General features: G+C 39.4%; 3 protein-coding genes across 5 annotated transcripts; all 3 read left to right on the top strand.

The window, feature by feature from the left end:
• Positions 1-765: 765 nt before the first annotated feature.
• LOC137244651 (uncharacterized) lies at positions 766-3,717 on the top strand. The gene is made up of 2 exons (XM_067773961.1): positions 766-929; positions 1,625-3,717. Exon 2 carries the CDS (start codon positions 2,224-2,226, stop codon positions 3,715-3,717), a length of 1,494 nt encoding a protein of 497 aa, XP_067630062.1. The 5' UTR covers positions 766-929; positions 1,625-2,223.
• Positions 3,718-3,771: 54 nt separating this feature from the next.
• LOC137244655 (uncharacterized) lies at positions 3,772-9,801 on the top strand. 2 transcript variants are annotated; one of them, XM_067773973.1, is made up of 7 exons: positions 3,772-3,888; positions 3,945-4,130; positions 7,902-7,957; positions 8,084-8,146; positions 8,631-8,843; positions 8,905-9,058; positions 9,126-9,801. In XM_067773973.1, the coding sequence occupies exons 1-7, from the start codon at positions 3,870-3,872 to the stop codon at positions 9,266-9,268; spliced, it is 834 nt and encodes a 277-aa protein (XP_067630074.1). In that variant the 5' UTR covers positions 3,772-3,869; the 3' UTR covers positions 9,269-9,801. The 2 variants fall into 2 exon arrangements, with proteins under 2 accessions (XP_067630074.1, XP_067630072.1); XM_067773971.1 differs by having other exon boundaries at positions 8,902-9,058.
• Positions 9,802-11,383: 1,582 nt separating this feature from the next.
• Positions 11,384-17,105, top strand: LOC137246797 (CDGSH iron-sulfur domain-containing protein 3, mitochondrial). Of its 2 annotated transcripts, none has more exons than XM_067777806.1 (5): positions 11,384-11,538; positions 16,219-16,378; positions 16,454-16,547; positions 16,604-16,888; positions 16,957-17,105. In XM_067777806.1, exons 1-4 carry the CDS (start codon positions 11,497-11,499, stop codon positions 16,731-16,733), a joined length of 426 nt encoding a protein of 141 aa, XP_067633907.1. In that variant the 5' UTR covers positions 11,384-11,496; the 3' UTR covers positions 16,734-16,888; positions 16,957-17,105. The 2 variants fall into 2 exon arrangements, with proteins under 2 accessions (XP_067633907.1, XP_067633906.1); XM_067777805.1 differs by lacking the exon at positions 11,384-11,538 and adding an exon at positions 14,001-14,158.
• Positions 17,106-25,570: the final 8,465 nt, after the last annotated feature.

Here is a 25,570-nt window from a genome sequence, read left to right as displayed (position 1 = left end):
ATAAAAATGGTCGATACTCGTAACAATTTTGATGTTGAAGTTGCAAAAAGAATTGTTGCATATGTAAAATTTGATACCGAATTCGTAAAAATTCGTAGTTTTCGTAAAAATTCGTGATTTGTAAAAATTGTGATTCGTAATAAATGTGATTCGCAAAAAATGTGATTCGCAAAAAATGTGATTCCCTGGCGCTTTAAAAAGGCTTCACTGGCCACCTCCGGTTCCCGTGTCCTGGTGGTTGGGTTTTGTGTCGCCCTTTTCCTTACCGATTATCGACCGAAACCGCGCTTAGAATTGAAGGCAAGATTTGCCTTATATCAAAAAACTAAAGAGTTATTATTTTCGGCACTACACTGACCCTTTCTGGATCTCCGCGCACAGGGAATTTTTCTTTAAGAAAACTTAAACAAACAAAATCTAAAATGCATATCTTTTATTTGGAAAGCGGCGCGCGCACTTTAGCCCGATATGCTGTATATGTATGTTACTTCTTTTGTTCTCCTCCAGTTGCCCCTTTTATACTATCCAACCCGCTGAAAAGAACCGTTTCCATTTGCCGTTTCCCACGGTCTTTCTTTTGTCTACCGCAACCATGACCACCCTATATCTATCCCTGTCCTTATTCTCACCATATCATGCACGCCCATCCGGCAACCTTACCATTAAAGCTTTTTTTGTCATTGTGAATTTATGTGAATTCACAATGGTGTTTTTGGTAAGTTTTCATTTGACATTTCTCGTGTTTACATTTTTGGTAAACACGATTTCTATAAATTTTATTTATGAAAAAGTGTAAGTGAGGGATCGACTGCTACCCACAAAAATGTCGAGAGAGGTGTCACAAGACGCGTATTAATCTCGAGAACAATTCTCCGAAGGCGGAAAATAAAAATTGTATCTCTATCCGGAGATATTTGCAGTGGAAGTTGGTGATTTTCATGTGATTGTTATGTTGTGTACCCAACAAAAAAAACTGTGAAGATAAGTGTTTTGCGTGGATATAGTTTTGGTCTCCAAACCGGTGTTGGACCTACCCAGGGTGCTGTTTTATAAGCGCGGCCGAAGGCTGCTAACATAGAAAAGTGTTCTGCGCAAACATACTGTGGATACCACCCCTGGTTTAGGAGGGAGCTGCTGGTAATTTTTCGGTTTTTTGTCCATATATTTTGAACGAGCCAAAAACTTATTTTAATGTTGCTGTTTTAACAGCGTACTCCGCCTAAGCATATGAGGCTCTCTACATCAAAGCGGGCCAAGGTGTGAGTGAAGCCCAACGCGGGGCCGACCCACGACCTGACAAGTTTTTGTATGTGTAAATAAAATGTTGCCAATGTGTTGGTTTCATTTTGAATTTGCCATCTCCTTTTGACAATCCCTTCATCCATGCAATGACATAAATAAAATCAGCTGATGAGATGAGCCAACCTGTACATAATTGAACCATCCCTACAAGACGCGTGAGCAGAACGCTGATGTGTTCACCAACACATTCACACAAAAGTATTGCGATTACTAATACATACAAACTTGGTGTTGTTAATTTTTTTTTTCATGTTTGCCCGAAACTGTGCGTACCTGTCCATAAATAACTCAATTTGTGTTCCCTTGCATTATTTTCGGTCAGTTTTGCGAACACGAGGACGATATTTGGAGAATATCAGAACAAAGCTATTATTTTCTAAAACGCAAAAGACTTAAAATTTTCAGAGCGCGATGGGATTTTTAAATTAATTAATAAAATAAAGGTTAATATAATAAAAAAAAATATGAAAAGAAGGCATTTTGCTAATTGCTTATCGAAAGAGAAAAAGCTCTTTGACGATAACGTTAAAATGTTTAAAGAACTTGAGAAGTCCTCTCAAGATAAATTGCAAAGTGTTGCTAATTCTTTGGAAAGTGTTGCTAATCCTTTGGAAAGTGAGGCTAATCCTTTGAGTAGTGAGATTTTGGAAAGTCAGTGTTTGCCAGTTGATAGTGTTCGAAGTAATTGTGATGAAAGCGTAGAAGAGTGTTTAGGTGCCCAAAGTTATTATGTAGAAGAGGGTGCAGGTACGGATCTGAACGACTTGCTAAGAAGTTGGGCCATAGATTTTAAAGTTGCTCATAATATTATAGACGGACTTCTTCAGGCACTCCAAAAGGGTGGGATAAAGGATGTACCGTTGTGTGCCAAAACTCTTTTAGACACCTTTCGAGAAAAAGTCAGTGTAGAATCTATGTCAAATGGTAAATATTTTGTACTTTGGTATACAAGACCAACTAGTTTCTAAACAATTTTCATTTTTGGAGGCACAAGAAGAGGTTTTAATTGATGTAGGAGTAAATGGTCTCAAACTTTTTAACAGTTCAAGTCGAGTTTTATGGCCTATTCTTGGAGCACTAGTACATTTTCCTAGTGTTGATCCTTTTGTTATAGCTAGCTTCTCAGGTTTTAAAAAGCCTGAAAATATTAATGATTTTATGGCTAAGTTCGCTTCAGAGGCAAAATCCCTGCGAGAAAACGGTATTGCTGTCGGTCCCAATAAAGTGTTGTTAAGATTTGATGTGCGTGTGTTCATTTGCGACTCCCCAGTTAGGGCGTTTGTTAGTGGTGTTATGTCATTTAATGCCAAACATGGATGCCCCAGGTGTTATATAGGGGGTGACTGGGATGGGAAAGTATATTTACCCACAACGTCTGGTATACCCAGGACGGATATAAGTTTTGAGAAAAGAGATCATGTGTCTCACCACAGTCCTCAATTCAGGCAACAGAAACCCGTTTTAGAAGATGCCGGCTTTAAAATGGTTTCTCAGTTTCCACTAGACTGTATGCATTTGGTAGATTTAGGTGTCGTAAAAAGGTTTTTAAAAAGTTTGAATAGCGATGCAAATATCCGAAAGATAAATGAAAATATTAAATTTATTTCGAATTACTTTCCGTCTGAATTCTGTCGTACTGCGAGAAGTTTAGATGAAGTTAGTCGGTGGAAAGCAACGGAATTCAGACAGTTCCTGCTATACACAGGCATTTTTGTTTTAAAAGACTGCATAAGTAGTGAGTTGTACTTCCTTTTCCTACTACTACATACCGGCATTCGACTTCTTTCAAGTGAAAGGTCGTTTAGGTCTGAGGCTGATGTTGCCCAAGATATATTAGAGCATTTCGTCACGCAGTTCAGTATAATGTTTGGGAAGGAAAGCGTTACTTTCAACATTCATGGTTTATTACACTTGTCAGAATGTGTCAAAGACCTTGGTCCTTTAGATTCCTTTTCTGCTTACAGGTTTGAAAATTTTATGCAATTTTTAAAAAAGATAGTAAGAAAACCAAATCAAATATTGCAACAGCTGTTTTTAAGGTTGAAAGAAAGGCAGGATGTAAGTTCATCGATTCAAAAACCTTCCAAGCTATGCTCTTTCGATATTGATTTAAAGAAAGATAAAGACTGTTTTTGTTATAGCAAAAAAGTCGGCCCTATAAAGGTAGTAGAACTTGTAGGGTCAGGAGAATTGGAAATAGTGCAATGTACTGTTTTTCGGAAAACGCAAAATTTTTTCGATGTACCTGTTAGCTCCTCCGATAGTTTAGGTATTGTTGTTGCAAGTGAGCCAAGCTTAAATTTGGTTGATTTAAAGAGAGAAGATCTTGATTACAAGTACTTCTGTATCCCTCAGGAAAGCAAATTTTTGCTTATACCCCTTCTTCACCACCTATTCCATGAGTTTTCCAATTAAGCCACTTTTTCCTAACCCTTCTTTCATAAACTTTCAATAAAGTAACACTTTCCACACTTTCGAATAAATAAATCTTAAAAATATAATTTAAACGTATCCTTTAGCTTTTGATTCTAAAGTTTTTGAAGAATCCAGTTACAAGAAGTGCAGTTATGGAATCTACAAATAATGGTAAGAAAATCTCTTGTACATGATTTGTACATAAGTTAACTTTCAATAATTTTCAGCGAATTCTTTCAATAAAGTGTTTGCAACGAATATACGTTTTAATGAGGCTACATCTGAAGCCGAAGGTGCTGCCATTTCCTCAGCAGGAATGGTAGTCGATCAGGCTGAAGGACTGCTACAAGGAGATCAGGCTGAAGATGTTGGAACCAACCAAATTGAAGTCAACCTGGCAGGACCTAATGGAGGTAAATTTTTTAAATTTTCATTTGGTTGTTTTAAACCCCCCTTCTAGAGTACTACCTTTCGTTTATACACAAATCATTTGCCCACATATAGTTAAAAATCAAATATCCCCATGTTATTTGTATGTGAAAACAAAAATCGTGATAAACACCACTTAACTTTAAAATTAAAAGCTTAAATGTTGATAGACCATCTCTTTGAATGTCCTTAACCATATTTTCACTATACCAAAAGAGAAAGCTTTATATTTATTCAGTCCGCCCTAATACATTTGCACATCGATTGCTGCCCTATCGCAGAATGGGATTGCACACCGACCTATTTCAGACTTATTTTTTAGAAAACAGATAATCCAAATGTAATGTTTCTATATTTTTCCATTGTCCAAGCAAAAAAATGATTGCCAAGATGAAAGCTCCATGTAATATCATGCCAGAAGTTACATTTACAAGTATAGATGCACCCTTTAATACAAAGACGGGTATAATATCCAGGTGTAACATGGTAATTAAATTTAATAGCGCAGGATTGAATAAAGGGCCCTCTGGTTTAGCAAAAGAATTCCCACATTGCAACAAGTCATAACTGGAAACATTCCCCGACATAACGTCGCTGCACTTTCCACCACTATTAAAGCAGAACCAGATATAGTAATCACAAAGAAATTTGCTATGTAGAGCACCCCATTGCGGTAATTTTTTACTTTAGCTCACAACTGCTACAACTCGACCGCGTTTTGATCCCAGGACCATGAATCCGAAAGCGGAAATTCAAAATTTTATTTCTGTCAAAAGATATTTCCAAAAAACCAAAAAATGGCCCCGAAGCACTGCGAAACCGGGGGTCGGATCCATATTTTGGTAGTAGTGCAGTTTACGGTACCCACCCTAAAGTTGGGCTAAGATTTTCGAGTGAGGTATTAATCTCGAGAACAATAATCCGAAGGCGGAAAAGAAAAATTTTATCTCTGTCCGGAGATATTTGCAGTTGAAGTTGGCGATTTTAATGTGGTTGTTGTTGTGTTTATACCCACAAAAAAAATTGTGCATCACCGTGGCGGTAGCCACGGTTATACCACACACCCGGACTTGGCATGGCGTAGCCCAGGGTTATTTATTATAAGCGCGGCCGAAGGCCGCCAACGCAGAAATGTGTTCTGCGCAAAAATACTATGGATCCCACCCACGGTTTCGGAGGGGCCCGGGGTCTTTTTTTGGTTTTTCGTTAATATCTTTTGAATGGATAAAAAAAAGTTAACTTCCGCTTTCGGATTCTTGATCTAGACGTGAATACGCGTCTTTTGATACCTCACTCGAAAATTTTGGCCCAAATTTCGGTGGGTACCGTAAACTGCACTATTACCCATATTTTTTGCGCAGAACAACTTTCTGCATTGGCGGCCTTTGGCCGCGCTTTTAAAAAACTACTCTGGGTGGGTCCAACACCGGTTTGGAGACCACAACTATATCCGCGCAAAACACTTTTACCCACAGTTTTTCTTGTGGGTACCACAAAATCATCAAAACAACAATCACATGAAAATTTTCAAATTTGTTTGCAAATATCTCAAACGAAATAAACTTTTGAATTTACGCTTTTGGATTCGTGATCCTGGATCCAAAGCGCGTCTTTTAACACCTCTCCTGATATTTTTGGACGAGTTTTAGCATTTCTGAGCTAAAGTAAAGAATTACCGCCCTTGCTATCAATTCACTGCACTATTTATTTATTTTGCATTATAACAAAAGTTTTTTGGGTAATAGTCTAGTTGAGGGGTCGACTGCTAATACGCTACCAAAAATATCGAGAGAGGTGTCAAACGACGCGTCTTGACATCAGTATTAATAATCCGAAGGCGGAAAATAAAAATTTTAACGCGTTCAAAAGATATTAACGAAAAACCGAAAAAAGACCCGCGGGTACCTCCGAAACCGGGGGTCGGATCCATAGTATTTTTGCGCAGAACACCTTTCTGTGTTGGCGGCCTTCGGCCGCGATTATAAAAAATAACCCTGGGCTACGCCATGCCAAGTCCGGGTGTGTGGTATAACCGTGGCTACCGCCACGGTGATGCACACTTTTTTTTGGGGGTACAAACACAACAACAACCACATGGAAATCGCCAACTTCAAATGCAAATATCTCCGGACAGAGATAAAATTTTTCTTTTCCGCCATCGGATTATTGTTCTCGAGATTAATACGCGTCGTTTGACACCTCTCTCGATATTTTTGGTAGCGTATTAGCAGTCGACCCCTCAACTAGACTATTACCGTTTTTTGGGCTTGAGAACTGTCTCACACCCAGTTTGATATGGGTTAGAGTTATTTAGTTACTCTATACACCAAGTTAATCACCAGTAAAGTTTTTTTTCATTCCTAAGTGTCTTTTAAACTTGCACGAATATTTTAGCCAAAGGTAGATATGTACAACAAAATTAGCTTGATCAGCTGACTTCTATCGTTTTCAATGCCCCAACAAGAAAGCTATCAGTTAGGTACCCTACAAGAACACTGACTATCATATGACTATCATCTGATTGTCAGCAATGTCAACCTAACGATCAGCGCCTCATACAAACTTTCTATCACAAACTTAAGGGGACTTGCGCAAATGTGATGTAAACAACTGTGTACGTGTGAGTTTTTGTCTCCTTCTTATACACCAACATGGCCTACTGATTAAGTATATAGCCGTACTGCTCACTCTCATTCATTTTCCTGGATCAGTGCTGAAACTCTAACTATCAAAAAGTGTCATAAATGATAGTTTACTGTAGATATCAGGTTTGACTGTTAAACTATCATAAATGACCATTGTTATATTCCGCCAAAAATGAAACAATGCTTTTTGCTTTTTATTTACTTTATTTCATTACGTTTTTTATTTTGTACGTGATAAAAGCATACGTATTTCTTATTTGTTTAAAATAAATAGTTTTATAAGAATTCGAGTTCAAAATGTTCAATTTAAATTCAGAAAATAACAAAACAACAGAAGAGTGCTTTCCTCATGCGGAAACACATTTAAAAATGAATCACCACTAACCACTATTATTTTTCGCGTATCAATTTTTTGAGTGCGCCCCATACATTCCGCCAGCTTTTGGTATTTTTTAATATTATTTTCGATTTTTTTTTTTTCTGTTAGCATGGAGCTTTGAAATGCTCTCTTTTTCATTTTTTAAACTTATTTTTTATATGGTTTTCGTCGGTTGAAAATGGCGGAATTTAAAAAATAACAAAATAACCGTGATAATCATTTGATTGTCATATGACAGTCAGTAGTGACAACATGATTAAATCGGATAATCTGTTCTCGCATACATAAAATTCCGTTGAGAATTATGTATCTGTCTCACATGCATTATGGTATCTGCTGTATGTTCTTTTGTTCTGTACCAGGTGTCCGAAGCCTTCCCAATTTCAGTCCTTTTTCATGATTATAGGCTGTCGTTGGGAACATGCGGACATGCGTGAGCGAACAAAGGAACATACATAAATTTGAGTATCAATGTTTACATCATCGCAGGATCAGCATTGTCAATTACAAGTGTGAGTGTATTAGTAAAACTATCAGCGTTTCTTGTAGGGTAGATGTGATGTATATTACATATTGCGGTACATAAAGTTAGTTGAAGCTTTTTCGACAGATAGCCAATAGAAAATTATGTCAAAAAGCTGTAACTAACTTTTAGTTCTTAACTAAGTTTGACTATGAATACGCCCCATTGTTTTGTATAAGATATTAAACATATATTATTCTTTTTATAGATGTGCTGAGAGTTTTGATGGAGATTATTTATAAGATGGATCAAATTGAACAGAATGTAAGAAGTAGGGTAATAGGAGACGGAGGAAAAATAGCATTAAAATTCAGAATGATTTTGTATTTAACTAGATATTTGTATTTTACAATATTCATGCAAAGTACTTTTTGTATTCTTTAAACTTAGCAACGTACACTCAGCTATAATCAAAGCGTACTAATGAAAATGGTGGAGGAAATAAAGCAAGATGTAAGTATTGTTTTTATTCAATTAATTTTACTTTTCGCTTCAATTATTCTCTAATGCCTTAGGCTTTTTTGTGTATATACAAATCTTTGCTATGCAGAATATTAGTTTCATTCGCCTAACGATAGATTACTTACTTCCTACTTAATTGGCGCTTAACCGTCTAAACGGTTATGGCCGTCCAGCAACGATAGATTATTATTTTAAATATACAGCCCAATTCTCAATCCTTTTCCCGGGGAGATTTCTCCCGTTCTCCATACAAAAATTTGCCATTCTCAACCATTTTTGTATGGAGAACGGGCAAAATCTCTCCGGGAAAACATTGAGAATTGGGCTGATAACGAAAAAAGGTACCGACCATATCTCAACCAAACTACTTTGTTGCTAAAGCTCACATCTGAGCATATAATATTTTGTAACACCGATTTTCAACTCGTTTCTTGTTAATATATATACTTCAACAATAAACCTTCATTTTAAACAGGCGGTACCGAAGAGTGAAGTTTTGGCGCAACAGCACTTAATGCGAGAGTGCAAGGTGACGCTGAAGAAGGTGGAAAGCTCTGTGTGCAAAATTACTGGGGAAGTCAGAGACAAGTACATGGATGAAGTTGCCAGCGCATTACCTCTCCAGAATGTATTAGAGGTTCTAAGGGTAGAAGAAAGATTGAAGGTAGAGGAGTATGCTGTAGCAATGGTAATTTGACCCAAAAAGTTATCTTTTACCATAATTTAATTTCGCTTTCATACTTTAGAAGGCTCATATGTTCAAAATTAAGGGCATTTCAGAGGACATACCCCGAGTAGTTAAAGAAATTTTTAGTGACACGTTGATGGAAGAGTACAACTGGGCGGGAGCAGCTGGAAAGAAAAGTCTCCAAAAGCTTTCCTTGTTCGAGACATTTCTTCGCGGTAAGATGTTATAAAGAGAGATGTATTATAGATTGTATTCCTATATTGATTTTTGGTACGTTTTTAGATGTATTCATACACCAAGGACATGCATCGTATGAAAAAGGAATGAGAAAGGCGGTTGAACTCAGCCACCACAGGATGGCACAAAGGAAATTCGGCAAAAAGCAAAAATTAGTTACTGCACAGACAAGCCCACCAGCGCAATGAATTGTTTCCTCTTTTCTTTTTCATTTAAGTTGGAGCTTTTGAATTTTCGGTTTTTTATATGTTTTTGAATTTTTTTAGTTTGCGGAATATATTTAAGTTAATTATTTACTGTTTTTAAGTTAGGCTAATGTAATATACAAACGAAGTTTTTAAGTTTTCGTAATATTTTTAAGTTAGTCAGTTACTTTTTTTAAGTTAGAATAATGTGATATTTAAATGAAGTTTTTTAAGTTTTCGAAATATTTTTTAATTTAGTCCCAATATTTAATTGAATTTTTTATATAGCTTTTATCATAACTACCTGAGACAAAAAGGACAATTAACTAATAAATAAAAGCCTTTTTGACAAAACATGTTGTGAACAAAATTTAAAAGAAATGAAATTTTAATTAATAATGAACACATAAAGAAAAGCAATCTGATATAAAAATGCAATTTATGTTTTTTTTAAAGAAATTACATTTTTATGAATACTGAATCCTTAAAAAAAGTAATGATCTACACATTTAAATAAGTAAAAGTTATAATAAATAATGCAATATATATATTTTTTAAAGTTTTTTATCATAAGTACCTGAGAATGAAAAGACAAACAATTATTAGCTTTTTAAAGAAATGAAATTTTAATGAATACATAAAGAAAAGCAATGTGATATATACGTAAATAGGTAAAAATAAAAAAAAATAATGTAAATATACTTTATTTCAAGAAACGAAATTTTAATGAACAATGAAAACATTAAAAAAAGTAATCAGATATATAAGTAAATAAGTAAAACTAAGTGAGAATAAATAATGTGATATATATATTTAATTGGACGTTTTGAGATATTTTTATAGTCTTTTATCATAAGTACTATATAAAAGTGCACATATATTGAATAATAAACGAATTTTTATATACATCTATCTGTATATGTTTTATTTATTATGATGCATCCTCTGTGATTGATTTGCACATCCGGTTTGATGGATCCGCCCTGACTAATGTTTACATCATGTTTGATGGTTCCGCCCTGACTAATGTTTACATCAGGCATGATGCCTCCGCCCTGACAATTGTTTACATCCGGCATGATGCCTCCGCTCTGACAATTGTTTACATCCGGCATGATGCCTCCGCTCTGACGAATGTTTACATCCGGCATGATGCCTCCGCTCTGACAAATGTTTACATCCGGCATGATGCCTCCGCCATGACAAATGTTTACATCATGTCTGAAGTCACACGTATACAGCCAAACCCATCAGGTTTATCATACTGCTAGAGCAAACCTGATGGGATATTCGTACTGCGCCCTGATGTGACTTTCCTACAGCACTTCCTGACAGATGATCAATCATCTGATTGTCAGCTGTCTAGTAGGGTTGTGTTAGGCCCTTATTATGTATGTCACCGTGAATGTTTGCGTCGCATTCACTCACATTCACCCAGAATTCGTATTTTATAACTTCTTACGTATTCGCGTTCGTTCTCTTACGTAGTCACTACGTATTCACTGCGTATTCACTGAGACTGTCAAGCCAAATATAGCCACTTATTACTTTTGTTATTTCGGAAAAGTTTGCAGTGCAATTTTTTCGGAATAACATAGTTTTAACAAGCTGGCAATATTACAGGGAAACACCTGACAAGTGTAAATAAATAAAAAACAGTACTAAACGATTTCAATAATATTGAGTGTGTTTTTTAAAGTGCCGAATATTAACCAGTAGCTTGCTAGGGTGTCGGTTTCCGGTAAATCAGCAAAAACGTAAACAGTTTTTGATATGCTCTTTTGCATAACTATTTAACATGGTACATTCCGTGGCAATTCCGAGGGCAGTGTTTTGGCAGGCTTGCAGCCTTTTCGAGTAGTGTTCTTAAACTGGCTGCGAGTAGAACATAAGTTTATTAGAGAGCATCATCGTCAAGTTTTTAATGTACATAAGTGGAATATATATTTCATTAGACGCTATTTAACAGCATCATGAAGCTGAACCCTTTATTGAAGCTATTGCTCCTAAAATTATTTACACTGAAGACTCAGAGCTTGATGCTGACAGCCTGCAACGTCTGATACTACGCTCACAGGTGACGGATGCTATAGTGGTATAAAATTTTATGAAACAAAAGGGTGTGGAAGTTAGCTACGAATTAAAACAAAAACTTTTAGAACTTATTTGTTTTTACAATAACGAAGAACCTTTGCCCGAAGAATTAATAGAGTAGAGTTGGTTCAAAGCTAATGCAGATGCATGTGAGCGTAATCGTAAATTATGGAAAAATGGTGAGTTAGCTGAGCAGCTATTTGGAGAATTAAAAGCAAAAGCAGCCAAATCATATGCAGCGCTTATAAGAGGCATGGCTAAGTATTTTCAGGAAAAGGCTAATTTTTATATTTATTTCATTGTTTTGTTGTTGTTGTTGTTAGTAAAATAATAGTTCTTCGTTTCATCCAAAAGGCGGGATTATTCAATAGTTTTTATTGTGATTGCAGAACAGTCCACAGGTCCAAGTGGCTTTTACGGTTATGGGCAAATCCCGGTTCCACCGGAAAGAGCATTTTAGTTATAGTATGAACTCCGTTGAAGTTTTTTTTACCTCCATACCTACTGCGCATTTTAGTCACACCACCTGCTTTGTTGTATTAACGGTAAAGACACTGTTGTTGTTGTTGTATATATATTGTCCAATAGGTGCGACCGATAACAAATTGTCATCAATGAGCCCAAGGAAACTTGCTGTGTGAACAGGGTGGACCATAGTAAGATCGGTATTAGAGGCGTTGGTTCCACATTACATTTGAAGACATGGTTAATATCATGTGGGGACACATTGCAAGCAGCACAGATGTACACTTTATATGTTGGGGTTGATTCTGAATAGGTAAGAGTTTAACCTGTTACAGTACACAGATCGAAGTTGAGCTAGAGTGACGCGCGTTTCCCTAGGGAGAGTGCGTTCCATCTCCGCTAGTTCTGGATATTTTTCTTTAAGTACTGAATTCGCCGGGCAAATCCTGGCATAGAAGTCCGACGCCTGTTTGTGGATATCACTGAGGAACTGCTTGTGCTTTTTTGCTTAATGCGGGTGTGTTTTTCCGGTGCCGTATTTCCTCATAATCCGGAGATGACTCCTTAAGCCCCTTGGCGGTGTAGGCTCATCAATCCGATGTCTGTTGGGATGCCCATGTTTCTGGGTATTCAACAAAAACTGTTTGGTTAGCATTTCATTTCTCTCCCAAATGGGGAGTACTCTCGCCTTATTATGTAGATGGTGTTCTGGGGACATAAGACAGCCCTTAGCGGTTCTGAGGACAGTATTTTGGCAGGCCTGTATTTTTTCCAGTCAGTAACCTTTAGGCTTCGCGACCATATCGGGGACGCGTAGCGTAGTATTAGTAGTGTAATGAGTATTTCATTGTCTTTACCCCAAGTGCTGCCGGCAAGAGTTTTGAAGATTATATTGCGGCTCTGGATTTTAGGAACAAATTCGGTTGCATGCTCTCCAAAATGTATATCCTGATCGAACGTAACACCTAGGATGTTTGGGTGTAAGACAGTCGATAGCGTGATGCCATCGACGTGAATGTTCAATATGGTCGATATTTGGCGCGTTCATGTTGCAAATAAGCACGCCGATGATTTGGTCGGTGACAATGCCAGGTTTCGCAAGGTGAAAAATCTGGAGAGATCAGGAGATAGTTGTCTATTTTATTACCTAGCTCATTGATGGATAACCCGGGATCTGTAGCCATTATCGTAGGATAGAATGGTAACTCCTTCTGATGGCGAAAGGAGCTTCGATATGTAGAAGTTAAACAGAAGCGAAGATAGGATACCACCCTGTGGTACCCCTTGTTTAATTCTTCTGGGTTTAGATGTTGCCTTCCTGAACTGTACCCATGCTTGCCGACGAGGCAGATCATTTTCGATACACATTTGAGGCTCGAAATAATTCACTAGGTTGTTCGAGAACCTGCAGAACTACCGATTAATAAGAAAATTAAAACGGAGGTATAATTATTATAGTTATTAAAAAATCCACAATAAAATAATTATATTTATTTTCCTATTACTCAGAATTAGTTGTTAACTTAAAACTAAGAAAATGAGGATTGATGGTCCTTTACCGGATATATATCCGGTATGTTCCTGTATCAAGCACCATTAACGTACAAGCTCGACCATCTCGGGAACGATTTATAATGACCACATTGAACCTTCTAGCCCATACCACCAATAATTTTTTCTGAAAGACTTTTATTACAAAAGTAATATAGTTTGGGTCCCTGACTATAATTTTTATAGGTTTTGCATCCACATTGAACGAAGCTCTAAATATAACCTTTATCAGCTGTCTATGGAAAATGTCAATCTTTTTTTCACGAAATGTGAAGATTCTTCAGTTTTTACTCAAAAATGATAAAAAAAAAGCGAAAATAAAAAAATGAAGTGAATGAAGCAAACGCGACCCAGAAGCAAGTGAATATTTTGACAGCAAAAATGAGTGTTCGTGACACTTTGCGTCGCTATATAATACCAAAAAACGTAAGACAATCACCTGCAGTCACCGATAGTCACAGAGAGTCACCGAAGTGAATGAATGCTCTTATATGATACGAATTTGGTTTCACTTGGGTGAAAGTGACTCTTCGCGTCGCTTTGCGCTATACATAATAACGCCGTTAAACGCATTTATATGAAAAATGTCATTTGTCACCGCCTTTAAACGCATCTATATGAAAAATGTCATTGTGTCACCGCCTTTACCGAAAATCAGCTGGAATTCGACACATAGTAAATAGATTACAAAACAATTTGTAAAAGGCTAAATTCCTTCAATTTATGTGAAACTCCAAAATGTCGGTTTTAATACGATATGCACGAAGCCAGCAACCTTCGTTGGTAAGTTATGTGGTATTCTCGGGGAATTATTAGTTAAAACATCCGTAAATGCTTGACTTCAGTAAGAAGTGGGGCATTCCATCTGGTATGTTCATTCTCTTCATAGTCTTCACGGAGATGTTCTTTTATTTGTCTGGAAGGTGGGGATGTATCAGGCATTTGTCTATTAGAATGCCCAAGTTTGTTGAAATATAGCGAAGACTATCGTGCATATTTTTGCGTCGAAAACAATAGTGCTAGTCATATTTCGTAAACTATGCTTATAAATAGGAGCCAGAGCAAATTTTAGCTTCTCCAACCCAATTGTCAACCTTAACTACCAGTGGAAAGGCCTGTTTCTATAGCAGGCGAAGCTCTGACGACCGTAAGCTCATCTTACCCCAGCGGGTTAGGGGGTCAGAATATACCCGCGGTAGGTATGCCTGTCGTAAGAGGCGACCAAAATACCAGGTTCAAGGGGCAGTGTAGCGCAACCCTTCAGGTTGGCAGCGCAATATATAGCTTCTCCAAACCCAATTGTTAACCCCAACTATCCGCGGCGATTCCTGTTTCACTAACAGACGAGGCTCTGCCGACCCCAAGCTCCTCATGGAACTTGGGGTTGGGGAGGGCGGTATGACCTGAAAGGTTAATGTGGCCACATAAATCGTTCCCGAGATGGTCGGGCTAGCAGCTTAATAGTGCTGTGTTACCGGAGCGTACCGGATCTGTATCCAGCAAAGGACCATCACATCGATAACACTCCCCAAAGCCTTCGGGGAGAAACCTTATCGCTATAACAACATAAGCTCATCTTGGATGAGTAGGTAGAATGACTTAGAAGGATCATGTCAAATCCTTCCCAAAGGGACGGGCAAGTACGTTAATTTTGCTTTTTTCTGGAAAGTACCAGATCAATAGCCGAAAAGAATCATCGGTAACTATACGAAACCATGACACTTTTAATACATGTCCGAAAATATTGAGGGTTATTAGTTCCTATCAAGAGATATTAACGAAAACCCGAAAAATTACCTCGTAGTGGGATTCATAGTATTTTTACATCTACATCATAGCGGCCACCGTGGTGTGATGGTAGCGTGCTCCGCCTATCACACCGTATGCCCTGGGTTCAACTCCCGGGCAGAGCAACATCAAAATTTTAGAAATAAGATTTTTCAATTAGAAGAAAATTTTTCTAAGCGGGGTCGCCCCTCGGCAGTGTTTGGCAAGCACTCCGGGTGTATTTCTGCCATGAAAAGCTCTCAGTGAAAACTCATCTGCTTTGCAGATGCCGTTCGGAGTCGGCATAAAACATGTAGGTCCCGTCCGGCCAATTTGTAGGGAAAATCAAGAGGAGCACGACGCAAATTGGAAGAGAAGCTCGGCCTTAGATCTCTTCGGAGGTTATCGCGCCTTACATTTATTTTTTTTATTTACATCAATGAAGCTCCTCAAACCATTCAGGGAGTCTCAACGCTACAAGACAAAGGGTAAAACAAGGAAGCAAAATGGTTTCGAACTCTACCACAGCGGGTTAGGGGGATTAGAATATACTCGCGGCAGATGCGACTAACGACGGTTGTGTAGCGCAAACCCTTTCAAGGGGTTGTCAACGCGTAGAAAGTTTCATGTGGTCATAATAAATCGTTCCCGAGATGGTCGGACAAATACCTTAATGGTGCTTGTTACCGGAACCTACCGGATCTGCATCCGGCAAAGGATCATCAATATCGATAACAATCCCCGAAACTAGGCGGAATATTCAGACATGTGCTGCAATTCACTTTCGATTGAAATTACGTGTTGTGCCCGGTAAATTTAAATAGGCTCCACACGCAATTTTACTCGAAATTGGTTTGCAGCACATGCCTGATTGCTATTTTCACGTTGTTGTAGTTAGTCGGTTGAACGTATATTCCGTGCAGCTAGGGACCGATACCTAGACACACCCATGACGTGAAAATAAATTATATAGATGTTGCGATGGAGTCTGATTGTTGAGTTTATAAGTATTTCAGGTATACCCCTCCTAATGTTGTTGCAAATAGCTTTATGATCACACACGCTTTCTTTTACAGCGACGACTGTATTGCTCCACAAAGTCATCAAATTCAGTAACAGAAAGTGAGATTAAAACCATTCCTAAAAATCTATTGGAAGATACACAAACATCACAGCTGCAACGAGAAAATGGAACTATTTATGATAAAAAACCATTCAAACTTCGCCTGGAAGCAAGTATGATTCATAAAAAAATTTGTTTTCCAAACGATATACACTAAGGTATTTAAATTATCATATCTACCTACATAGATAAACTTTATAGTTGGTGCCTTTGTGGAAAATCGAAAAACCAACCCATTTGCGATGGCACACATAGGAATGTTTTTTTGAAAATTAAATTGCGGTGAGTTATTCATTTCATAGAAATAATCAAACGCATATGAATCCATTTATCCGCAGGCCTGTAAGATTTCAAGTGGACAAAACCGGTGACTATTGGTTGTGTAATTGCAAACAAACAAAACATCGTCCATTTTGCGATGGCACTCATAAACAACCTGACATTCAAGCCGCTGTTAAATTTAGCTAATTCATTGATTTATAGAATCAACATACTTACCGTTTTTCGCTTTGACATTTTTGTGTTTACAACCTATAATTCCGATTATTAATTAGCTTGCTTTATCTAATGCAATTAAATGCAGAAAAAGAATGAAACTCGTGTTATTAAATGCAAACGAAAAGGTTTATATATATTTCTTATATCCCGTATATATTCCACTTAAATGTTTTATTTTTAACTTTTTTCATAGGTATGTTCGCTTAGTCGGTATATCTTGTATTCTGTACTGCAAAAACGAATGCATCTCTGATTTCTAAAATATATAAATATATTTCTAATGTATATTCAATAAAAATGTGTAATTGGCACTAATCAGAAAAGTTATATAATACAGATAAATTCATAAAGGACCCAAGTCTCGATCTTGTTTCGTTTAGAAATAAAAATGCTGCACAACCTTCACTGCGAATTCGACCTACTCGTTACAGTTTAAATAACTTTGTTATCACTTGAATTATATGTTCATATTTGGATCAGAGTTTACAGTATGTATAAAGGTAAATGCTTCGGAAAATAGGATTTCCCGTGTTAAATTCTTTTTGATTAAGTTTTGTTACAAAATGCGATTTAATAGCTTAACAAATACAGGACTACAGTTTAAGCACAATAACAACCATGTAACAAAATATATACTTAGGGAATTACAAAAATTTTGCGATATGTTTACAAGTGTCCCTAATATTTTTTTTTTTGGCACTATTAAATGAAATGAGCGAATGCGAATTCGTGCACCCGTAAAAGTATGTAAGCTTCTATTGGTGCAGGATGTCTTAGGCGTATAGTGGAATCTAATAAAATTTAAGAGCTCTATCACCCATGGTATAAATATTACCAGGTAAAACCATTTACTCTTCTTGGCGGCCATACTGTTTTTTTATTTTTAAAAAAATTTTAAAATCACTCTCTTAAACTTTGTGGAAATGCCAAACCAAAGAAAACACAAACAAAATTGTTGGTATGACATTTTTCACTTTTTTTAATGCCAAAAAAATAAAATGCTTATGAAATAAGTGAAAAAATATTTCGAAAAGTTTTGAAATCGGTTTTTATGTATATGGCAAAAAATTGAGTTGCCAATATATGCCTCAGCACGTCCTATTTTTGCAAAGGAACAAAAGAAAAGGCCTTACTTCTTAACCTCTTCTAATTAAGAAGCGAATGTTTATTTTTCATTCATCCTTCTTCACTTGGTTGATACGTCTTTAACCCTTAAATATGCGGAAACTTCACTTTATAAGAGATCAGCAGTCTCAAGTGTCCTCGCTACTGCGGAAAAAAATGATATTTAAGGTATTCTTTGGTTTGTTTTGGTCCTTTTCCTCGCGGTTGGAAGATAATTTTTATACTCAGTTGAGCAGAGCTCACAGAGTATGTTAAGTTTGATTGCTTAACGGTTGGTTGTACAGGTATAAAGGAATCGAGATAGATATAGACTTCCATATATCAAAATCATCAGGATCGAAAAAAAATTTGATTTAGCCATGTCCGTCCGTCCGTCCGTTAACACGATAACTTGAGTAAATTTTGAGGTATCTTGATGAAATTTGGTATGTAGGTTCCTGAGCACTCATCCAGATCGCTATTTAAAATGAACGATATCGGACTATAACCACGCCCACTTTTTCCATATCGAAAATTTCGAAAAACCGAAAAAGTGCAATAATTCATTACCAAAGACAGATAAAGCGATGAAATTTGGTAGGTGAGTTGAACTTATGACGCAGAATTGAAAATTAGTAAAATTTTGGACAATGGGCGTGGCACCGCCCACTTTTAAAAGGTAATTTAAAACTTTTGCAAGCTGTAATTTGGCAGTCGTTCAAGATATGATGAGATTTGGCAGGAACTTTACTCCTATTACTATATGTACGCTTAATAAAAATTAGCAAAATCGGAGAAGGACCACGCCCACTTTAAAAAAAAAAATTTTTTTAAGTAAAATTTTAACAAAAAATTTAATATCTTTACAGTATATAAGTAAATTATGTCAACATTCAACTCCAGTAATGATATGGTGCAACAAAATATAAAAATAAAAGAAAATTTCAAAATGGGCGTGGCTCCGCCAACAGATGATGTTCTGGGTCACCCTGGTCCACATTTTGGTCGATATCTGGAAAACGCCTTCACATATACAACTACCACCACTCCCTTTTAAAACTATCATTAATACCTTTAATTTGATACCAATATCGTACAAACACATTCTAGAGTCACCCCTGGTCCACCTTTATGGCGATATCTCGAAATGGCGTCCACCTATAGAACTAAGCCCCACGCCCTTTTAAAATACTCATTAACACCTTTCATTTGATACCCATATCGTACAAACATATTCTAGAGTCACCCCTGGTCCACCTTTATGGCGATATCTCGAAAAGGCGTCCACCTATAGGACTAAGGCCCACTCCCTTTTAAAATACTCATTAACACCTTTCGTTTGATACCCATATTGTACAAACGTATTCTAGAGTCACCCCTGGTCCACTTTTATGGCGATATTTCGAAACGGCGTCCACCTATAGAACTAAGGCCCACTCCCTTTTAAAATACTCATTAACACCTTTCGTTTGATACCCGTATTGTACAAACGCATTCTAGAGTCACCCCTGGTCCACCTTTATGGCGATATCTCCAAAAAGCGACCACCTATACAACTACCACCACTCCCTTTTAAACCCCTCATTAATACGTTTAATTTGATACCCATATCGTACAAACACATCCTAGAGTCACCCCTGGTCCACCTTTATGGCGATATTTCGAAACGACGTCCACATATAGAACTAAGCCCCATGCCCTTTTAAAATACTCATTAACACCTTTCATTTGATACCCATATCGTACAAACATATTCTAGAGTCACCCCTGGTCCACCTTTATGGCGATATTTCGAAACGGCGTCCACCTATAGAACTAAGGCCCACTCCCTTTTAAAATACTCATTAACACCTTTCGTTTGATACCCATATTGTACAAACGCATTCTAAATTCACCCCTGGTCCACCTCTATGGCGATATCTCGAAAAAGCGACCACCTATACAACTACCACCACTCCCTTTTAAAACCCTCATTAATACCTTTAATTTGATACCCATATCGTACAAACACATCCTAGAGTCACCTCTGGTCCACCTTTATGGCGATATCTCGAAAAGGCGTCCACCTATAGAACTAAGGCCCACTCCCTTTTAAAATACTCATTAACACCTTTCATTTACTACCCATATCGTACAAACAAAGTCTAGAGTCACCCCTGGTCCACCTTTATTGCGATACCTCGAAAAGGCGTCCACCTATAGAACTAAGGCCCACTCCCTTTTAAAATACTCATTAACACCTTTCATTTACTACCCATATCGTACAAACAAAGTCTAAAGTCACCCCTGGTCCACCTTTATTGCGATACCTCGAAAAGGCGTCCACCTATAGAACTAAGGCCCACTCCCTTTTAAAATACTCATTAACACCTTTCGTTTGATACCCATATTGTACAAACGTATGCTAGAGTCACCCCTGGTCCACCTTTATGGCGATATCTCGAAAAGGCGACCACCTATACAACTACCACCACTCCCTTTTAAAACCCTCATTAATAGCTTTAATTTGATACCCATATCGTACAAACAAATTCTAGGGTCACCTGGTCCACCTTTATGGCGATATCTCGAAACGGCGTCCACCTATGTAACTAAGGATCACTCCCTTTTAAAATACTCATTAGCACCTTTTTTTTTGATACCCATATTGTACAAAAAAATTCTAGGGTCATCCCTAGTCCATATTTATGGCGATATCTCGAAACGGCGTCCACCTATGGAACTAAGGATCACTCCCTTTTAAAATACTCATTAGCACCTTTTTTTTTGATACCCATATTGTACAAACAAATTCTAGGGTCACCCCTGGTCCACCTTTATGGCGATATCTCGAAAATGCGACCACCTATACAACTACCACCACTCCCTTTTAAAATACTCATTAGCACCTTTTTTTTTGATACCCATATTGTACAAACAAATTCTAGAGTCAACCCTGATCCACCTTTATGGCGATATCCCTAAATGGCGTCCACCTATAGAACTATGGCCCACTCCCTCATAAAATACTCTTTAATGTTTTTCATTTGATACACATGTCATACAAACACATTCCACGGTTTCCCTCGGTTCATTTTCCTACAGGGTTATTTTCCCTTATGTTGTCACCATAGCTCTCAACTGAGTATATAATGTTCGGTTACACCCGAACTTAACCTTCCTTACTTGTTTTAATTGGCGCTTAACCATTTAGGAGATGCTGGTCGTTGCGTAACAAGGCACTCCAGCTAACTCTGTTCCGCGATAACTGACGCCAACATGGGGCATCAACAGAGATCAAAGTCTCCCCCCCATTTTTTTTTTGTGTACCACAAAATTATCAAAATTACAACAACCACATGAAACTTTTCAAAATTTCTTTTGCAAATATGTCTTGACAGACCCAAAATTTTTTACCTCCGCTTTCGGATTCGCGATGCTGGATCCAAAACGCGTCTTTTGATACCCCTCTTGATATTTTTGGACGTGTATTAAGAGTGTCATGCTGTCGTATACAATTACCAAATATATTACAGTTTGTTATATTTTTGTTATGAAAACAACACTAAAATAAAAATGTGAGACCAGTGAGAATTTGAAAATTTTTTTAAACGTCATTTCGGCTCTCACCGGTTTTACCTTGTAATATTTATATCATGCTATCCACCATGGCTATCATCAAACAACAGAAATTTAGAAATTAATTACCAGGAATGTTGCATCCACTGAGCTGTTACAAATGCCAATTTTTAATAGTCAAGTTTTCCTAACAAAAAAAAAAAAAAAATTTAAATAACTAAAATTGGGTGCCTTTCATGGGGGTGTTGCGCCTTGCACTCACCGGCGTCACCCCAAATCGTCGACCCGTAGGTGTTTTTACGCCCCCCCCCCCTCATGTTGGGGCGCAGCCTCCTCGTGGTGGCACCTGGTAATGCTTCGGCGGCTAATTCGAGCGGCGACCCTTTTTTCCCACATCGCGGATCTCTGTCCGGGTGGACCTTTCCCCTTATCCGCTACTCGTGGGATGTAATTTATGGAGGAAATATATTAAAATAATAAGGAGGGCCGCTCTCCAAATAAGAAGCCGACAGGAGCTTGCTCCGCAAAGGCTACGGCTCAGCCGGGCTTCAAGTTAGCTGAGAGAACTCCTCAGAGGTTCGCTGCTGCAGCGGCAGACAGACAAAAAAGGGCCGAGAGATTATCCGGTTCGAGTAGTCCGAGGGCCACTGACCGGGAGGCCATCAGTGCTACTACCGCCCCTCCCTTGGCCCCCACCAGCAGGCCCTCCACCCAGCGGCAAGCGTCTGGTGGGTCGACTGCTGAGGGCCTCAGGGAGATGGGGGGTCGGCTATAGGGCCAAGGGCCAATCTAGGCAGGAAAGGGCTGAGGAAAAATCCAGCCCCGGTATTCCAAAGGCCGGTACCTCTCGGGGAGGGGCCACCGACCGGGAGGCCTTTGGGGCGGCTGCCGCCCAAATCGTAGCCACCAGCACGGCTGCCACTCGGCGTCAAGCGTCTGGCGGTTTGACTGCTCAAGGGTCAAGGGAGTTAAAAAGCCCAGTCACCAGGACAAGCGCTGGATCCTGCGTAGGAATGCCTCCTCGCCGAAAAGGGAGGGGGAAGTTTCCGCGGATGACTGGGCGAAGGCACAGCGTGACCTTGCTTAGGCGAAACAGATGTTGCCGGAGTTCAGGCTGGACTGACTCGAGAGCGATGAAGCCTCGAAACGCGAGCGGTCTATGGATGAATCCAACCCTACGGCACCGAAAAGGGCCAATATGCAGGGAGGCTGGACGCGATCTTTCGCCGAAATAGCCAAGGATCGGCAGATCATTGGTGTTATGGACAAGAGCAGCGAAGATGGCAGGATCCCGAAACAGCAGTGGAAATGGATTGAGGCAGCGCTCGCTACTGTGGCCGTTCAGGTCAAAAAAGACAACCCTGGTCCGCCGCCTTCTTATACCGATGCGGGGTGGTTCCAGGGCAATTTCAAACTAATTGCATGTGACGACGCCAGGTCGGCGAAGCTTTACAAAGCCCCCGTATCGCTAATAGGGGAGGTGTAATCGGGGCGCGCCTCAAGGTAGTGGTGGCGTGTGATATCCCCTCACCACCAAGGGCGAGAGCCTGGGTTCCAGTGACGCCAACGGACCCCGCTGACATCCTGGAGCTGCTCTAGGAGTACAACCCGGGTCTGCCGACCCAAAACTGGAAGGTGGTTAACGTGGAGAAGACCGAACGTCGAAGCGCTGAAAAGGCAGGATTTCAGGGTAAGCTACCGCTTCAAGAATATGTCTTAAGGTTTATAAGGCTGACATTGAAGCCTTGGTAAACCTTGCGTCTCGTACGGAGGTGGTTAAACTCCCCCCCCCCCCCCCCCTAGTGAAGACGATATGGAGGTAGACGAGGGTGAAGAAGCTGATGGCTACGCTTCGTCAGGCTCGAGCGGAAGCTTGGCTCTCAGAGGGTTGTACTCTGAGGGTCACCTTCTGGAGGATTACGATTCGGACGCGACGCTCACGGAGGAGAGCGCAAACAAACAGTGATCCGGGTCTTCCAAATAAACCTGCATCACTGCAAAGCAGCATCAGCTGCACTCCTACTGCACCTGTCTTCAGGTGCGGTAGACATCGTACTAGTCCAGGAGCCGTGGATCGCTGGCAATAGGATCTGTGGCCTGCGGACGCCAACGTATGAGCTTTATAGCGCTCAGGAAAAGGTTAAGCCTCGCACATGTATATTGGCTAAGTCTACTCTTAATGTTTTTCTTCTACCCAATTTTAGCGATGGGGATCTGACAGCGGTTAGCGTCGAGGTGCTAGGGAGGAGCTTTAAACTTGCTTCCTTCTACCTAGCGCACGATCACCAAGGCTCATTACCACCGGATAATTTCAGAGATTTCGTGAGACCGGCAAATCCACGAAATGATTTCATCCTACTCGGAGGCGACGCCAATGCTCATCACGCCCAGTGGGGCAGCAGTGATACAAATGACCGAGGTGAATCTTTATTTAACTATCTTTTAGGCACTAATCTAAGTATATGTAATAGGGGAAATGATCCCACTTTCATTACGAGGAACCGCGAAGACGTCATTGACATAACCCTGGTCACAGACTCTTTCAGTGACCTGATCGTTTCATGGAGAGTTCTAAAGGAGCACTCCTTTCTGACCATAGATATATAAGCTTTTCTATACCACAGGCGCACACAAGTCCTAAGTACATACAAAATATTAGAAGAACGAACTGGGGCTACTATAAGAAGATAATAAGATAAAAGCTATCTGAAGAGGTGCGAGCCCCAGAAAGCGAGGAGGAGCTAGACGTGTTTGTAAATAACTTCAGTCAAAAATGTAGGAATGCTTTAGATAGGGCTTGCCCGACTAAAAAGGTTTTGGAAACTGACAAACCACCATGGTGGTCGTCCGATCTTGATAAGTTTAGGAAGTCATGTAGGGCGGCCTTTAATAAAGCAAAGCATGATGGACATGAATCCAGCGAAAGCGAAAATAAATATGTTAAAAAAAGTAATCCGAAATGGAAAGCGATCCTCCTGGAGGGATTTCTGCGGCAGGGTTGAATCCACATCCGCGGCCTCCCGGTTAAGGAAGGTGCTATCGAAATCTCAAACTCAGCTAAGTTACGTCCAAAAGCCGGATGGGCACTGGACGGACTCCAGCGCTGAAACCATGAACTTGCTAATGAATACGCACTTCCCAGTAAGTGCGGGTGTGTCTTCAAGTATTGTCAGCGGAGGGTCACTTAATGATCAGCTGATAAGCGAAATCCCAGATGATAAAAGGAAAGATTGGGCTTTACAGACCTTCAAGCCCTATAAATCGCCGGGCCGGATGGAATTTTTCCGGCTCAGCTACAGTATACTGTCGAACTTATAAGGCCCTGGATTAAAGGGATGTTTATAGGTTGTCTTAGGCTCAATTACGTACCAGTATCGTGGAGGGAAGTCAACGTGGTCTTTATCCCCAAGGCAGGGAAACCCTCCCACTCTAAACCAAATGATTATAGGCCTATAAGTTTATCTTCTTTTCTGCTTAAAGCACTCGAAATACTCCTAGAGGAGTCAGCATGCTTATACTAAGGGCAGATCAACTGACACGGCCTTGCACTCACTGGTATCCGTTATCGAAAGGTCACTAGACCTCAAGGAATACACATTGGCGGCATTTCTAGATATAACGGGTGCCTTCAACAACGTTCTCCCGGAGGCCATCACCTCGGCGCTGACCGATCTGGGGGTGGACGCGTGCCTGGTGGAGTTTATATACAATCTGCTTACGCGTAGGCAGATTAAAACTGAGATAGGGGGATGGGTGATCCGCAGACCGGTCGACAGAGGCACTCCGCAGAGAGGTGTTCTCTCTCCGCTACTGTGGGTGGTTACCGTCAACCAACTACTACGCCTCATGGAATCAGAAGATCACCAAGTGATCGCGTATGCAGATGACATCTGCGTCACCATGCGGGGGAAATTTCCGCAAACTCTTTGCAACCTAATGGAAGGGGCACTATCCAAAATTTCTTACTGGGCCACAGCCACAGGTTTGGAAGTCAACCCGGATAAAACCGAGCTTGTCCTCTTCACGAGGAGGTACAAAGTACCAAATCTAACACCGTCAAGAATTGGGGGTACGTTTTTAGCGTTTAGCGATCAAGTCAAATATTTGGGAGTCATTCTGGATAGGAAGCTATTATGGAGTGACCA

This window comes from Eurosta solidaginis, chromosome 3, assembly GCF_040869045.1.
Source record: "Eurosta solidaginis isolate ZX-2024a chromosome 3, ASM4086904v1, whole genome shotgun sequence".
In the NCBI taxonomy this organism is placed as follows: Eukaryota; Metazoa; Arthropoda; class Insecta; order Diptera; family Tephritidae; genus Eurosta; species Eurosta solidaginis.
Note: the sequence above shows the minus strand (reverse complement) of the source record. Positions and strands in the feature narration are given on the sequence as shown.

Bases quoted from the DNA above. Each gene is read 5' to 3' on its own strand.
- LOC137244651 (XM_067773961.1), top strand. From the start codon at position 2,224: ATGGTAAATATTTTGTACTTTGGTATACAAGACCAACTAGTTTCTAAA.
- LOC137244655 (XM_067773971.1), top strand. The intron at 7,958-8,083 runs GTAAGAAGTAGG...CTTTAAACTTAG, and splicing joins TGGATCAAATTGAACAGAAT to CAACGTACACTCAGCTATAA. The intron at 8,147-8,630 runs GTAAGTATTGTT...CATTTTAAACAG, and splicing joins TGGAGGAAATAAAGCAAGAT to GCGGTACCGAAGAGTGAAGT.
- LOC137246797 (XM_067777805.1), top strand. From the start codon at position 14,114: ATGTCGGTTTTAATACGATATGCACGAAGCCAGCAACCTTCGTTG. The intron at 14,159-16,218 runs GTAAGTTATGTG...TTTCTTTTACAG, and splicing joins GAAGCCAGCAACCTTCGTTG to CGACGACTGTATTGCTCCAC. The intron at 16,548-16,603 runs GTGAGTTATTCA...ATTTATCCGCAG, and splicing joins TTTTTGAAAATTAAATTGCG to GCCTGTAAGATTTCAAGTGG.